This window comes from Monodelphis domestica, chromosome X (genome assembly GCF_027887165.1).
Source record: "Monodelphis domestica isolate mMonDom1 chromosome X, mMonDom1.pri, whole genome shotgun sequence".
NCBI classification, from domain to species: domain Eukaryota; kingdom Metazoa; phylum Chordata; class Mammalia; order Didelphimorphia; family Didelphidae; genus Monodelphis; species Monodelphis domestica.
Window position 1 is genome coordinate 76897649 of NC_077235.1, and position 16127 is coordinate 76913775.

General features: G+C 42.6%; 1 protein-coding gene across 1 annotated transcript in view; it reads right to left on the reverse strand.

Annotated features, from left to right (window-relative positions):
- The window catches only part of LOC103098571 (heat shock factor protein 3-like), a 65890-nt gene that overhangs the window by 36406 nt on the left and 13357 nt on the right, over window positions 1-16127 (reverse strand). Inside the window, exon 2 of the mRNA XM_007506951.3 lies at window positions 1841-1949. Coding sequence (XP_007507013.2) covers window positions 1841-1949 — 109 coding nt within the window. The remainder of the gene's footprint in view (window positions 1-1840; window positions 1950-16127) is intronic.

The following is a 16127-nucleotide window of genomic DNA, read 5'->3' on the forward strand; positions in this document are numbered from 1 at the left end:
TGCTCAAAAAGGCAACAACTTCCCTTTCTCAAAAGAGCTTTGAAAGCCTGACCTCCCCCTCGTGTGGTCAAAAGTCTACTTTACCATTTTAATTCCTCCTCCCCTCGCCAAAGTCCCAAAGTCCTGGCTTTTGTTCCTTCAACAGCTGAAGGCCTTTTAAGGAGAGCACAAAGACCCCAGCAAGATCAGAGAGTCAATTGCGCCCAGTCCTCAGACCCAAAGCAGTCTTCATGATGGATGGACTGCTTGACAGGCTTCTTATCCTGGCAGTACAGCCCATTGCACTTTGGCGGGGTTCACTGTGCTGTGTGGGCCATGGCTGGACCCTACTCCCAGGGTTCCCTGCTTGGCCTGAGGGACCTGCCTTCAGAGAGGAAGGGGCACCTCCTTCGAACCCCAGAGAGGCACAGAAGGCATCCCTCCTGGCCCCTCCCCACCCCTTCATACTCTGTGTTGGCCTTGGGAGCAAAGCCTTGGAATAGTTGGAAAGCCAGGCCAGAGTATTTGAGAAGGAAGAAGCACGCCCACACAGAGGACCAGAGGGACCCATGTGCATAAGCCAGGATTCTGGCCATGGTTTGTGCGTGCTGCTTTCTTTTTGGACACCTGCTCACATGTCAGACCCTGGAAAACCCTGGAAACTGGTTTCCTGAAACAACCCAGCCAAGTGAGGAAAGGAGGTGCTTGGTTCCGGCCCTGACTTTCCAGTGAACCTGGAGAAAATGCCCCGAACCCACCTAGGCCCTAGTTGCCATCAAAACAGGCACAATGAAACTCTCTCTGCCTTGAGGGAGGCACCGAGCTGGCACATCATGGCCCATGTGAGCCAAGGCCAGCACAGAGTATGAAGGGGTGGGGAGGGTAGGAGGTCATCTCACATCGTGCTCAAGTTCTCTCTTAAAATCCTGGGACTAGTCTAGAGAAAGGCAGTGTGGCATAGTGATTAGGACACTGGGTTCAAGAGTTAGGAAGATCTGGGTTCAAGGCTAGCCTTTGCTTGACTCATACTGGCTGTGGGATTGCCCTCTCAGGGTGTCCAGGAAACATTCTCAACACCATGAGTTGTGGAAAAGGTATGACGTTGGCAGACAGGAGTTTCCTTACAGGAATTCCTAGCCAACTCTTTTTAAAAAATTTTTTTGCTTTCTGTTTTAGTAACACCTCTAAGGCAGAAGAGCAGTAAGGGCTAGGCAAATGGGGTAAGTGACGTAGCCAGGATCACATTTGAACCCAGGGCCTTCTGCCTCTAGGCCTGCCTCTCTAGCCACTAAGGCACCTAGCTGGCCTGAGTTTCTTCTTGATGTATGAAACTCGCCAACAAGTGGACATTCAACCTCTACTTAAGTACTTCCAGGGACAAGAACTCTACTTTCCAAAGTGGCTGCTTATCCCCTTTAGGACAACAGATGGAAACCTGCCTCACTGTCACTTCTCCTCATTGGTCTGAGTTCCACCCTCTGGTCCTCCATGTAGGTGTATCTACTCCTTCTCAAAAAGATAGGTCTGGCTTTCCTCTTCTGGGGCCAAGCAGGATACCTACCTACCTACACAGTAGCTACCCCTTGATCCAATTTACCAGCTCCTTGCTCTCCCAACAGCAGAGTGTTTAAAAGCTCGCTCATGAGAAGAAGGCCAGGGCTTGGATGAATAGTTTGTATGGACCCTGGCTCTGAAAAGTTCCAACATTGCACTGGGACAAGGTTTGAGCTTAGAACAGGACAACATCTTTAAATGGCGCCCAAGCATCACAGGTGGGGTGAGGTTTGGATGTTAATGGCATCAGTGTAATTCATTAATGTAGTTACTGAGCCCAATCCAGAGTGTGAAGCCCCATACTTACACATGTTGAGTTGGCGGACAAAACTGGACAGATTGTTATGCTTGAAGTATTTGGGAAGCAATTCTTTGGCAAACTTCTGTTCATCCAAGATGGAGAAGCTCTGGCCATTCTACAAAGAAGACAAGAATGAAAAGTCACAGACTGAAGACAAATAGACACAATAAAGGAGGGTTCAGGGGATAGATAAGCACATACCAGCCAGTGCTAGGGACCCATGGAACAGCCCAAAGACTTGGCCTAAAGCCCTGGGATCCCCTTCAGAGGGGCCTGGGCAACTTTGGCCCATATCTCCATCTCTGTGTCCACACCGTGAACTCTAAATCCATGCTTATAGTTGGGGTGCAGAGCAGGAGAGAGACAAACCACACGAGAGTAATATCAATGATTTCATTCTACCAATATTTAAAAATTACCTACTACACACAAAACCCTAAATGTCAGTGATTAAAAAAAAATCCTCCTCCCAAGGAGTATAAACTCGACTGAAAATACCGAATGTAAAAAGTCAATACAAGATGGCATATTATTCACTTCAGTAAAGATAGGAGAGCACTAACAACTAGGGACTCCAAGGTGGACTTCCTATAGGAGGTAGCACCAAAGCTGGGCTTTAAAGGAAGCTAGGAATTCTAAGAGCTAGAAGCGTGTAGGCACTTGCAAGAACAGGTCATTCCAGAATAACCATACTTCTTTTTCTTTTTTTTTAAATTGTATTTAATTAGTCAATTTACAACATTTTTCCTTGGTTACAAGAATCATATTCTTTCCCTTCCTCCCATCACCCCTTCCTGTAGCCAATAAACAATTTCACTGGGTTTTACATGTGTCCTTGATCAAAACCTATTTCCATGTTGTTGATGTTTGCACTAAGGTGATCATTTAGAGTCTACATCCCCAATTATATCCCCATCGACCCATGTGATCAAGCAGTTGTTTTTCCTCTGTGTTTCTACTCCCACAGTTTTTCCTCTGGATGTGGATAGTGTTCTTTCTTGTAAATCCCTCTGAGTTGTTCTTGATCACTGTATTGCCACTAATGGTGAAGTCTATCATATTTGATTATACCACAGTGTATCAGTTTCTATGTATAATGTTCTCCTGGTTCTGCTCCTCTTGCTCTGCATTAATTCCTGGAGGTCTTTAAAGTTCACATGGAATCCCTCCAATTCATTATTCCTTTGGGCACAATAGTATTCCATCACCAACATATGCCACAATTTGTTCAACCATTTCCCAATTGGACAGCATCCCCTCATTTTCCAAATTTTTTTGCTACCACAAAGAGTGCAGCTATGAATATTCTTTTAAAAAATTTTATTTTATTTTATTTTATTTTATTTTTTGGTTACAATACTCACTTTATTTCCTTCCCTCCCCTCCACCCACCCTTCCTGCAGCCGATGCACAAATTCATTGGGTATTACTTGTGTCCTTGATCAGAATCTATTTCCATGTTGTTGTTTGCACTAGGATTTTCATTTAGATTAGAGAGTCTACATCCCCAACCATATCCCTTTGACCCATGAATTCAAGCAGTTGTTTTATTTTGGTGTTTTTACTTTTGGTGTTTCCTCTGGATGTGGATAGTGGTTTTTCTCGTAGATTCCTCCATGTTGTTCATGGTCACTGCATTGCCACTAATGGAGAAGTCCATTACATTCGATTGTACCACAGTGTATCAGTCTCTGTGTACAATGTTCTCCTGGTTCTGCTCCTCTCACTCTGCATCACTTCCTGGAGGTCGTTCCAGTCTCCATGAAATTCCTCCACTTTATTATTCCTTTGAGCACAATAGTATTCCATCACCAACATATACCACAATTTGTTCAGCCATTCCCCAATTGAAGGGCATCCCCTCATTTTCCAATTTTTTGCCACCACAAAGAGTGCAGCTATGAATATTCTTGTACTAGTCTTTTTCCTTGTTATCTCTTTGGAATACAAACCTAGCAGTGGTATGGCTGGATCAAAGGACAGACAGTCTTTTAGCACCCTTTGGGCATAATTTCAAATTGCCCTCCAGAATGGTTGGATCAATTCACAACTCTACCAGCAGTGTATTAATGTCCCAACTTTGATTACTTTCCTTTGCTGTCATGTTAGCCAATCTGCTAGGTGTGAGGTCTTACCTCAGATTTGTTTTGATTTGCATCTCTCTGATTATTAGAGATGTAGAACACTTTTTCATGTGCTTATTACTAGTTTTGATTTCTTTATCTGAAAATTTCCTTTTCAGGTCCCTTGCCCATTTATCAATTGGAGAATGGCTTGATTTTTGTACAATTGATTGAGCTCCTTATAAATATGAATAATTAGACCTTTGTCAGAGGTTTTTGTTATGAAGATTTTTCCCCAATTTGTTGCTTCCCTTCAATTTTTGGTTTCATTCGTTTTGCTTGTACAAAAACTTTTTAATTTAATGTAATCAAAATTTTTTATTTCCCATTTTGTAATTTTTTCTAAGTATTGCTTGGTCTTAAAATCTTTCCTTTACCGAAGATCTGACAAGTATACTATTCTGTGTTCACCTAATTTACTTATACTTTCCTTCTTTATATTCAAGTCATTCACCCATTCTGAATTTATCTTGGTGTAGGGTGTGAGGTGTTGATCCAAACCCAAATATCTCCCATACTGTCTTCCACTTTTCCCAGCAGTTTTTGTCAAATACTGGATTTTTGTCCCAAAAGCTGGGATCTTTGGGTTTATTACAGAGTGTCTTGCTGAGGTCACTTACCCCAAGTCTATTCCACCGATCCTCCTTTCTGTCTCTTAGCCATATTGTTTTGATGACCATTGCTTTATAGTATTGTTTGAGATCTGGTACTGCTAGATCCCCTTCCTTTACAGTTTTTTTCATTATTTCCCTGGATATCCTTGATCTTTTCTTCTTCCAAATGAACTTTGTTATTTTTTTCCTAATTTAGTAAGAAAGTTTTTTGCTAGTTCTATGGGTATGGCACTAAATAAGTAAACAAGTTTGGGTAGTATTGTCATTTTTATTATGTTATCTCATCCTACCCATGAGCAATTAAATTTTTTCCAATTATTTAGATCTAGTTTTTAATTGTGAGGAAAGTGTTTTATAGTTGTGTTCATATAGTTCCTATGTTTGTTTTGGCAGATAGATTCCTAAGTATTTTATATTGTCTAGGATGATTTTAAATGGAATTTCTCTTTCTAATTCTTGCTGCTGAGATGTGTTGGAGATATATAGAAATGCTGATGACTTATGTGGGTTTATTTTGTATCCTGCAATTTTGCTAGCTTTTTAGTTGATTCTCTAGGATTCTTTAAGTAGACCATCATATCATCTGCAAATAGCTTGGTCTCCTGACTGCCTATTTTAATAGCTTCAATTCACTTTTCTTCTCTAATTGCCACTGCTAGTGTTTCTAGTACAATGTTAAAATAATAGAGGTGATAATGGGCGTCCTTTTTTTTACTCCTGATCTTATTGGGAAGGCTTCTAGTTTATCCCCCTTGCAGATGATGCTTGTTGATGGTTTTAGATATATACTGTTTATTATTTTTAGAAAAGGCCCTTCTATTCCTATGCTTTCTAGTGTTTTCAATAGGAATGAGTATTGTGTTTTGTCAAGGGTTTTTTTCTGCATCCATTGAGATTATCGTGTGATTTTTGGTTTGATTGTTGATATGGTCAATTATGTGGATGGTTTTCCTAATATTGAACCCTCCTTGCATTCCTGGTATGAATCCTGTCTGGTCATAGTGAATAACCCTCATGATCACTTTCTGGAGTCTTTTTGCTAGTATTCTATTTAAGATTTTTGCATTTATGTTCATTAAGGAGATTGGTCTATTGTTTTCTTTTTCTGTTTTTGACCTGCCTGGCTTTGGACCATATTTTACCATATTTGTGTCATAAAAGGAATTTGGTATAACTCCTTCTTTGCTTATTCTATCAGTTTGTATGCTATTGGGAATAGTTGTTCTTTGAATGCTTGATAAAATTCATTTGTGAATCCATCAGACCCTGGGGATTTTTCTTAGGGAGTTCTTTGATGGCTTGTTTAATTTCTTTTTCTGATATGGGATTATTTGGGTATTCTATTTCTTCTTCTGTTAACCTAGGCAATTTATATTTTTGTAAATATTCATCCATATCACCAAGATTGCCATATTTATTGCCATATAATTGGGAAAAATTGTTTTTAATGATTTCCTTAATTTCCTCTTCATTAGAGATGAGGTCTCTCATTTCATCTTTGATACTGTTAATTTGGTTTTCTTCTTTCCTTTTTTTAATTAGATTGGCCATTACTTTGTCTATTTTATTTGTTTTTTCAAAGTGTCAGCTTCTATTCTTATTTATTAAACCAATAGTTCTTTGACTTTCATTTCATTGATTTCTCCTTTAATTTTTATGATCTTTAATTTAGTCTTCATCTGAGGATTTTTAATTTGTTTACTTTCTAGTTTTTTAATTTGCATGCCCAATTCATTGACCTCTGCCCTCCCTAATTTGTTAATATATGAACTCAAGGATATAAAATTTCCCCCAAGAATTACTTTGGCTGAATCCCATAGATTTTGAAAGTATGTCTCATCATTGTCAATTTCTTCAATGAAATTATTAATTGTGTTTATGATTTGTTCTTTAACTAATCTTGGTAAATCATATTATTTAATTTCTAATTAATTTTTGAATTGGCTCTCCATGCATCCTTACTAATTATTATTTTATTGCATTGTGATCTGAGAAGGTTGTATTTATTATTTCTGCTCTTTTGCACTTGTTTGCAATGGTTTTATGCCCTAATACATGGTCAGTTTTTTTGAATGTACCATGTGCTGCTGAAAATAAGGTGTATTCCTTTTTGTCCCTATTTATTTTTCTCCACGTATCTACTAACGCTAATTTTTCTAAGATTTCATTCACATCCCTTACCTCTTTCTTATTTATTTTTTGATTTGATTTATCTAAATCTGATAGAGGAAGGTTCAGGTCTCCCACTAGTATAGTTTTTCTATCTATTTCATCCTTGAGCTCCACTAGTTTCTCCTTTAGAAATCTGAATGCTCGTCAGATATGGTAGGGCGTTGGATGAAGGGGAGGGAAAGAACATGGTTTTTGTAATCCTGGAAAAAATACTCTAAATTAATCAATTAAATCAAATTAAAAAAAAAAGAAATTTGGATGCTATGCCATTTGGTGGATACATGTTGAGTACTGATATTTCCTCACTGTCTATACTGCCTTTTATCAGGATGTAATTACCTTCCCTATCTCTTTTATCTAGATCTATTTTTACTTTGGCTTTGTCAGATATCACAATTGAGACTCCTGCCTTCTTTTTCTCAGTTGATGCCCAATAGATTTTCCTCCATCTGCTTACCTTTACCCAATGAGTATCTACCTTCCTCATGTATTTTTCTTGTAGATAACATATTGTAGGATTTTGGTTTCTAATCCACTCTGCTATTTGCTTGCATTTTATGGGTGAGTTCATTCCATTTGCATTCATAGTTATGATTACTAGCTGTGTATTTCCCAACATTTTTATTTCCACTCCTAGTCCTGCCCTTTATTCTTTTACTGTTTCCTTCTACACCAGTGTTTTGTTTTTAATCAGTACCTCTAATTCCCACCCTTATTTTACTTCTCTTTCTACCCCCCTCCCTTCTTATTCCCCTCTTATTTTCTTTGCAGTCTTTTTAAACTGCCTCCCCACCCTTTCCCTCCCTTGTATTGCTTCCCTCTTCACCAGTCCATTTGTTATCCTTCTACTTCTCTATAGGGATAGAATCAATTCTCTTCCCCAATGGATTTGATTATTCTTCCCTCTTTGAGTCAATTTCAATGTACATAAGGATTACGTATTTCCTGTCTCCAACCTCTTTACCCTTCCAGTGTATTGGTGTTCTCCCCCACTCCCATCATGCACTTCTTTATGACATAAATTTATCCCATTTTGTTACTTTTTCCATTTCTATTATTATTAATCTCCTTTTTTACCTCTAGTTATATATATATATATATATATATACATAAATATATAAAACACATACACACACACACACACACATATATATATTTATGTCTTGGCATTTCATCCTATACAGTTTGTCACTGTTCCTTCTAAGTATAATTCTTCTAGCTACCCAAGTGATAATAACAATTTTCAAGAATTACCAATATCTTCTTTTCTTGTAGGGATACATACCATTTTAACTTTTTGGGTCCCTTAAAAACAGTTTTTCTGTTGTTTTTTCCCCTTTCTTAATTCTCTTTGAGTTCTGTGTTTGGGCATCAAATTTTCTGTTCAGGTCTGGTCTTTTCTTTACAAATGCTTGGAAGTCTTCTATTTTATTAAATGACCATACTTTCCCCTGCAAGAATATAGTCAGTTTTGCTGGATGGTTGATCCTAGTTCCCTTGCTTTCCAGAATATCATAGTCTATGCCTTTCTGTCCTTCGGTATAGATGCAGTCAGATCCTGTGTTCTCCTAACTGTGGTTCTATGGTATCTGAATGACTTCTTCTTAGCAACTTATAATATATTTTGCTTGGTCCTGTAGTTCTTGAATTTGGCTATAACATTCTTGGGTGTTGTCAATTGAGGATTAAGTATAGGAGGTGATCTGTGGATTCTTTCCATTTCTACTTTTCCCTCTTGCTCTAGAATGTTGGGGCAGTTTTCTTGGAAAATTTCCTGTAGTCTAATGTTCAGGCTTTTTCTTTTGTCATGATCTTCCAGTAGTCCAATAATCCTTAAATTGCCTCTCCTGGACCTATTTTCTAAATCTTCCATTTTGTGGATGAGGCATTTCCTATTTTCCTCAACTGTTTCAATCATTGATTTTGTTTTATAGTTTCCTGCTTCCTTGTGAAGTCATTTGCTTCTAGTTGGAGGAAGTCTGGAGGCAGTGTAAATCTGAGTTGGACAAACTTATGACCATAAATATGGATTCCATGGCCCATGACCCCCCCTAAAGGCCTTGAAAGGTAAGCAGCCCCAGCACTGTTAGCTCCACTTTATAGATCTCAACCATTAAGTCCTCCTCCATCTCTTTATATAGGCATGAAAATGGCCAGGCTCTGTTCTTGAAGGCTGCAGTAGTGGAGCATGAATTCTGGCAGACCTACCCAAGCTCGAAGAACTTGAAGTGTGGGCCTATGGAGGCAAGGGCCATTCGTCAGCCAGAAGAAGGCCAAGTAGCCCTCAGCGCAAGGAGCCTCATCATCAAGCTGACCACAGGAGAATGACTTTTTTGATCACAGCAATTCTTGAAGTCTACTTATTAAATCGTGTAAGGGGTGGGTCACAAGGGGGTGCCCCAGTGGAGACACCAAGCTCAGAAGTGAACAAGGAACAAGTCAAGTTACAAATTCACTTGCCTTTCAAAGAGCTTCACAGGTCAGTAGCTACATTCCTCTAGTCAAGGAAACCATCCTACAAAGTGCCTAGAGATGAGCAACAAGCATTTGATGCTTGTCTTTTGACTCAGTCACAATAACCTAATCCAACAAAAATCTTTTCTTCCTTCCCCATTGGGAAAAGGACTATCCCCACAAAAGAATGTGAGGCAGAGACTGAGAGACATTGATTTGAGGTGATTCCGGATTTAATATCTTTACATTTAAGAATTTTAAATGGCATAAGAAAAAACTAGAAGTCATATTCCAATTCTCTTATTTCACAGATTTACAGATAGGATTTTTGAAAAATGAACAAAATGGAGACAGCAGGCAGTGTGTTCCAGGCCACAAGCTAAGTCAGTGCAGAATTAAGAACAGAACCCGGCACTCCTGACTTCCAGGGTAGAATGTTCTCTCCAACAATCCCATTTCAGTCCAATTTCTAAGGCCTCTTACTTCTTTCTCACGTAATTCCTCAGTAGTTGACTATACGATCAGTTTGTGTGTGTACATAGGTGTGTACATCTATAGATAGATAGAAAGATAGATATACACACCAAGATATCTATGTGGAGAGAGCTATTGATACTCATCTCAGAACAGACAGGGACCTTGGAAATTATGCCTAGTCGACACCCTCATTTCATAGTTGGGGAAATAGAGACCCAGAACGAAATAGCCTGCCTATGGTAAAACGCCGAGTTAGTGCTAGACTTTGGGGGAGCTGAACTGAACTGGAGAAATGGGCTTAGATCTAGTTGCGTGCTTCCCACGTTCACATCCTCACCCCTGGCCCCCATTAAGACCCACACTAGCTCTCCGAGGAACAAGGAATCAAGCTGAATAGCTGGGCCCAGTCTGGGTTGCTTTTGTCTAGTGACACACCTGAAAAAGTAAGTCTGAAATCTGTGGGTGGTCAATGAACTGGGAGCTCCTGGTGGGTGTTCTTCTCCTGGGGCCCAGTGGATTAGGAATTGGGCAAGGCTGGGCTTTCTCTGACCTCCTGCTGGTAAAAATCATTCCTAGGGCTTACATCTGTGCTCCTGAAGTTAACCTGGGACTGACTGCCCTGAAGGCCAGAGGAACCCCCAGGAAGTGGAAATTCTATCCAAGGTCTTTTTAGCCTCTCCTTTCTTTTGTTTGGCCTTTGAAAGACACCAAATAGCCCAGCCCGACAAGAGGAGAAACAAGGAGCTTGGATGAATCAACAAACTGGGTAATTGGCATCTGAACAAGCAGCCTCTTGACTGTGTGGGCTTATGAGAGTTAAAATCAAATTGGGCCAATTCCTTTTCCAATTTCCTCAGTCTAATATGGAGAGCTTAAAGGGTAACCCAAGACTGCAGGTGTGGGCTCTCCCCTTAAAAGAGAAAATGGAACAAAAGATGAGGCAAATCCAAAGGTTCACAAATGAGTTGGGGGCTGCTTGCTGCCTGGGCAGAAGGATTCACCTCCAGGCTGTTTAACTAGCAAGCCCCAGCCCGGGGGTAGAAAGAGGTCCCTTGACTTCACACACTCGCCATACTGAGAGGAACACCTGTTTCTGGCTGCCTGTTACTCCAACAGGGACACGTGACCCCACTGGCATAGGAAGCGCCACCTCCCAATGTGGACGGCCATTTGTTCTGCCATTTCTGGTCTTGAAGGACTTGATCTGGCCTTCATTCCAAGGTGCCACCTAACCAGTTGCCTCTGCCTAATATTCTGAAGTTCAGGTTAGGGAAGGAAAAGGGACCTGTGACTCCACTGGGAGAGGGAACTCAGCAGAGCAGGGCAGCTCAGCAACCTTCTCTTCCCATCATGCCAGGGGTGGCGGCCCTAAAAGCCAGGCTGGCTCCCTAGCCACCAAGACAAGTTGCCTCTTTTTTGTTATCAAGAGGAAAACTGTGAAGGGTCATGAACAGGAAACAAATGTGTACGTTCTAAGATGTTTTGGAGCTGTGAAGTGCCAGTCGGTTCTCATTTTTACGGGCCTGAGATTATTGGAGAAATGGATCTGCCTAGGCTGTGCTATGAAACAGGGGAAGATCAGATAACCCTTTTGTGGGGGTGGGGTGGGTGCCCTCTCCCCCTTTCGGGGTGTATCTGCTCATCTCTAAATCGAGGGGTTTGGGGAGCCCATTCTGTTGACCATAATAAAGCCCCAGGTTGTGAGGAAGCTTTATTCTGGACCCCGCCAGATGGCGGTATTCCCCAGGCCCGCCTCCTCCCACCAGGCTCTGGATTCTTTTCTACTCAACCTCCTGCTATAAATATCCAAATCTAATCACTGAGATATAGGAACTGCACAGAGAGAGTACATCACTTCAAGGAAAATGCGTTTGTTTTTCACCAGGCTGCAACTGGGCTCAAAGTCTATCCTAGAGAAAACAATTTAGCAAAGGCTTCGCCATTGGCCAGGACTCACCCATTCCCTCCCTCAGAGGAGAAAGGAGAAGAAGAAGAGAAGCAGTACAAGGCAGAATGGCTCTCCAATTAATTAGAGCAGCTGAATGCCTCTTCCAGTTGGGCCCAAAGCCTCTGTTCCTGGAAGGGTTTGAGCAGAAGCTAGATCCCCCATTTTTAGAGGGTGCCAGAGAGGGCATGCACCCTTTGGTTAAGGGCAGTGATGCCCAGGGGCCCTTCCAGCTCTTTGGGGGGGCATGATTCATGAGGTTATTTTGTTTGGGGGCATCTGTACTTGGGCAAAACGGACTATTTCCTTTCCAGTTTTACTCCCTGGATCAACTCCGAAGAAGAAGAAACAGATTGTAGGAAAAGGCAAGCATCCAGCACGAACAGAAATCCCAACATCCCAGGGCTGGAGGAGCCTGCGGAACACAGAATGTGAGTGTGGAGGACAGAGGCTGGCCCTGCTCCAAGAGCCCCCAAGGTTACTGAATCCTAGAGCATCAAGGATGGAAAGAAACGGTGAGCCTGGCCCCCCGTTCTTCAAATGAGCACAGGGGCGCTCACAGATGCCAAGTGGCTTGTCCAAAGCTACAAAATGAGTTAATGAACAGAAAATCAGATCTCCTCACTCCCACAGTACAGGAGACACCAAATCAGAGAATTTCAGAATTGGAAGGAACTCCATAGCATCTAGCCCAGCACACACACACACACACATACACACACTCAACCTCCCTGAGCCTTGGTTTCCTCATCTTTAAAATGGAGTGATTAGACCAGGAAAGTTCTGGGGACCTTTCCAAGTCTAGGTCAGTGGTCTACCAAGTAGAGTACACTAGATGATCCACTGAGGTGCAGGAAACGCCACCAGTCCAACAGCTGTTCAGCACTTGCTCTCCTTCCCCATCCCTACACCCAGGCATTTGCCACCTGGCCCTCTGCCCAACCCCCATCCTGCCACAGCAGCCCACCCCTCACATATCATCTGGCCCTGGCTCCACGGCTGGGGCCCTTCTCCCCCACCCAGGAGACCACGGAGACCAGGAGAACATGGGAGGCTCAGAGGAGCAGGCACAGCTGCCGCCGCCTCGACCACCACCAGTGGGCTTGGGGATTATGTGGCCAAGAAGAGAATTCTCTCATATCTGTATCCCTGTTTCCAAGACCCCCATCCCACAGGACAACCCAGAAGCAAATGAAGAAGGCCATCACCCAGCAGGCAACTAGGGGCTACCCAGGCTTCCTTCCATCTACCCTGCTGCTGGTCCCTTCTTCCTGTTCTTCTGGAACAGCTACCCTATGGACCCAGATCCTAGCCCCCAGTCACCTACTCCTAGTCCCAATTAGGGAACATGAAAATTTGCAAGTTGATTTTTTTCTAATATCATAAATTTAGAGCTGAAAAGGATTTTATTGAGGGAGTAGAGTCCAACTCATTCATTTTACAGATGAGGAAATGTTGAATCTCAAAGCTAATAAGGGGGTTGGAGGCAGGATTTGAACTCGGGTCTTTTAAATTCCAAGTCCAACACTGTATCCACTGTGCTGCACTGCTTCTCAACAGAAATCTTTGCATCATCTGTGGCTATCTTGATGTAGCAAACAGAGCCAGAGATGCGTTATTTCCACTTGGAACCATGTGACTTGTAGAGGGATCTTTTTTTGAAGCCATAATAACATTTAAAACCAATTCCCCAGAGAGCTCAACTTAAAACTGAACCTTCAGAGTGCTGTATCATCAGGTAAGTCTTAAGACTAATTAAAAATAATAATGAAGCATATCCAGTGTTGCTGCTTCCATTCCAAAGTTATCATCTGAACGGAGAACAGGAAGGCTTTCCATATCCTCAGTAGAGAATGAAAATGTTTCTATTTTTACCACGTTCTCTGAACTTGGATAATGTTGATCTCTTAGTACAGTTCATTTGTGGCTTTAACTTCTACATAATTAATAATTACACATATTGGAGAATATCTGCTCTGCCATTTTTTACTAACAAGGGCAAAATTAGCAGAGCGGTTTTGTTGCTCTGGGTCCCTCAAGGCCAGCTTAAGACCACTACGATTCCTACAGCTGGCACCCAAGGCTGGTTGGCTATCCTGGCTTTCCTCCTCAGAATGCTCTTCCTCTAACAAGCTGCCTTGAATCCAATGGAAAAAGGCCAAGACCTGGATTCGAATGCCAACCTCAGGTGCTTAGTGTGTCAGTCACTTTGGACAAATTGCTTAACTAACTTCCTTTGGCTTCAGTTTCCTCAACCCCCCAAACAGCGGGATTAGACCAAATGACTGAGATTCTTGACACCGGAAGCAGCGAACTCTCCAGGTTAAAATGCCGTTGGGAAATGCTTACCAGAATAAGATACCATGGATGATGCTAACTGGTGATTTCCAAAGTCAATGGTTTTGAGTTGAGTTGGACAGCACTGTTCTCCAAGGCTCTACATTACTCAGAAATGAGCCCTCGACACGTCAGAGAGAGCACAGTAGGGCTAGCCAACACCCACAGTCAGCTTCTCAGAATGCAGCCCAACATGGCATCACGAGTTCTTTTGACTGCCTCAGCACCCCATTCATCATGACTGAATGTGCCCACCCCAAACCCCTGGATATTTTTCCTAGCAAAAGCTGACTGGCCATGACTTGCCCATTTTGTATTTGTGAAGCTGATCTTTGGAACACTTTACATTTGTCCCCATCCAATCTCTTTTGTTCCATCCCTTCATTTTAGTTCCAGCCTAATGTTCTCTGTCAGGATCTAGATCTGTCCTTCCCACCATTGTGTCATCTGCAAATGTGGCAATCAAGGCATTTGCAGCTTCAACCCCCCAACACAACACATGGCCAAGCAAGGGCCCAGCCCCCTTACAAGGTGCTACTCGGACCCAGAGCCAGGGCAGAAAAGAGCAATCTTTTTGCAGTTCTAAAAGAATTGGAAACAAGCAACAGAGATGGCCCAAAAGTGAAAAAAGGGGCTGGGGGCCCTGGGGAAATGTTCCTACAAAGTAAACTGAGGGAGGGAGTCTTATGCTGAGCACCGTTACGTGGGTGGTCAGTCCAGAGCCCTGGATTTTCTGAAGGAGTTCACTGTCTAGGTGGGGGCCTTGGGATTTGGACACCCCAAACAAGGAATTAACAATAAAGAAGCAAGTGAATCCTGGGCCCCAAGTTCTCTTATCTCCTCTCTACAGCTCACTTTCTGTTTTAAACTCAAATGTATTTTTGCCTCCTCTTCTTCCCATCGGCCCCAAATCAGACCAAGAACCTGAGCTCATCTGCCTTGCCCCCTCCCCAATCTCTCCCATTGCGCCCTCTGAGTCTATCAGGGCTGGCTAGGCTGTTTCATCATCAGTCCTCCAGAAAGGTAGCTCGTCGTTACACTGATCAGGGCTCCTATGGCCTTTCAAGTTGTTGCCTTTACAATCCAGATCCTCCTCCCACCCCTTCCAGGGTCCAAAGACTTTGCTTGTCTCCGAATGCCAACCTTGGCCAGAAAAACGATTCACTGGGATTTTCTTGATCTTCCTGACCAGCATTCAGTCTGGTATGCTTTCTGCGTCTGGCTAGAGGAGGGCTTTTGTTTTGTTTGGGGGAGGCGGGGTGTTACCTGTTGGCTGTGCAGCTTTCCTGCTCCTCTGCTATCTTGGCTCTGTCTTAGGGCTTGCTTTTTTTAAATCCTGACCTTCCATCTTGGAATCAATACCAAATATTGGCTCCAAGGCAGAAGAGTGGTAAAGGCTAGGCAATTGAGGGTGAAGTCACTTGCTCAGGGTCACCCAGCTAGGAGGTATCTGAGGGCATATTTGAATCCAGGACTTCTGGTCTCCAGGCCCGACTCTATCCACTGAGCCACCCAGCTGCCATTTTAGGTTTCACTCTAAAAGGGTTATCCATACACTAACCCTAGGAGTTAGTGCAAGTGAGATTATTCCATTTTACAGATGACTCAACAAACTCAAGATAGTAGAAGGGACTTGCCGGTGACCAATGGCAAGGAAGAGCCTGGACTGAGACTTGAACTCAAAGTCTAACAGCACTTCTTTATCCCAAGGGACAATCTCACAAAATGGGGGAAACGAGCATGTGATGATCCGGAGCTTTCTGAGAAGGGAAGCTGATTTGTCCAACTTTCCCAAATGTTGGTTGCTTTCTCCGTCTAGGAATATGGGAGGTGGGACCCTCTCACTGCCTTCACAGAAAGCCTACGTAGTGGCAGATGAATGACCGTGGATTTTGTTCCCCCTCAGCAGGTACCAGACCAATCAACCAAGTCATGGGACCTGGGAGTATTGGCAATGGGAGTAGTGCCAGAAAATTAGGTAGGCAGACAAGGGAGCTAGACAAGACATGGTTAATGGAGTAGGAGGATCTCATTCAATTAGATAACTTTCTGCCATTAAAAACATGTGTGTCCTTTAATGGCATCATACTAGGGGATGCCTAGGTTGCTCAATGGTTAGAATTCCAGGCCTGTAGATGGTTTGTCCTGGGTTCCAATCTGGCCTCAGACAC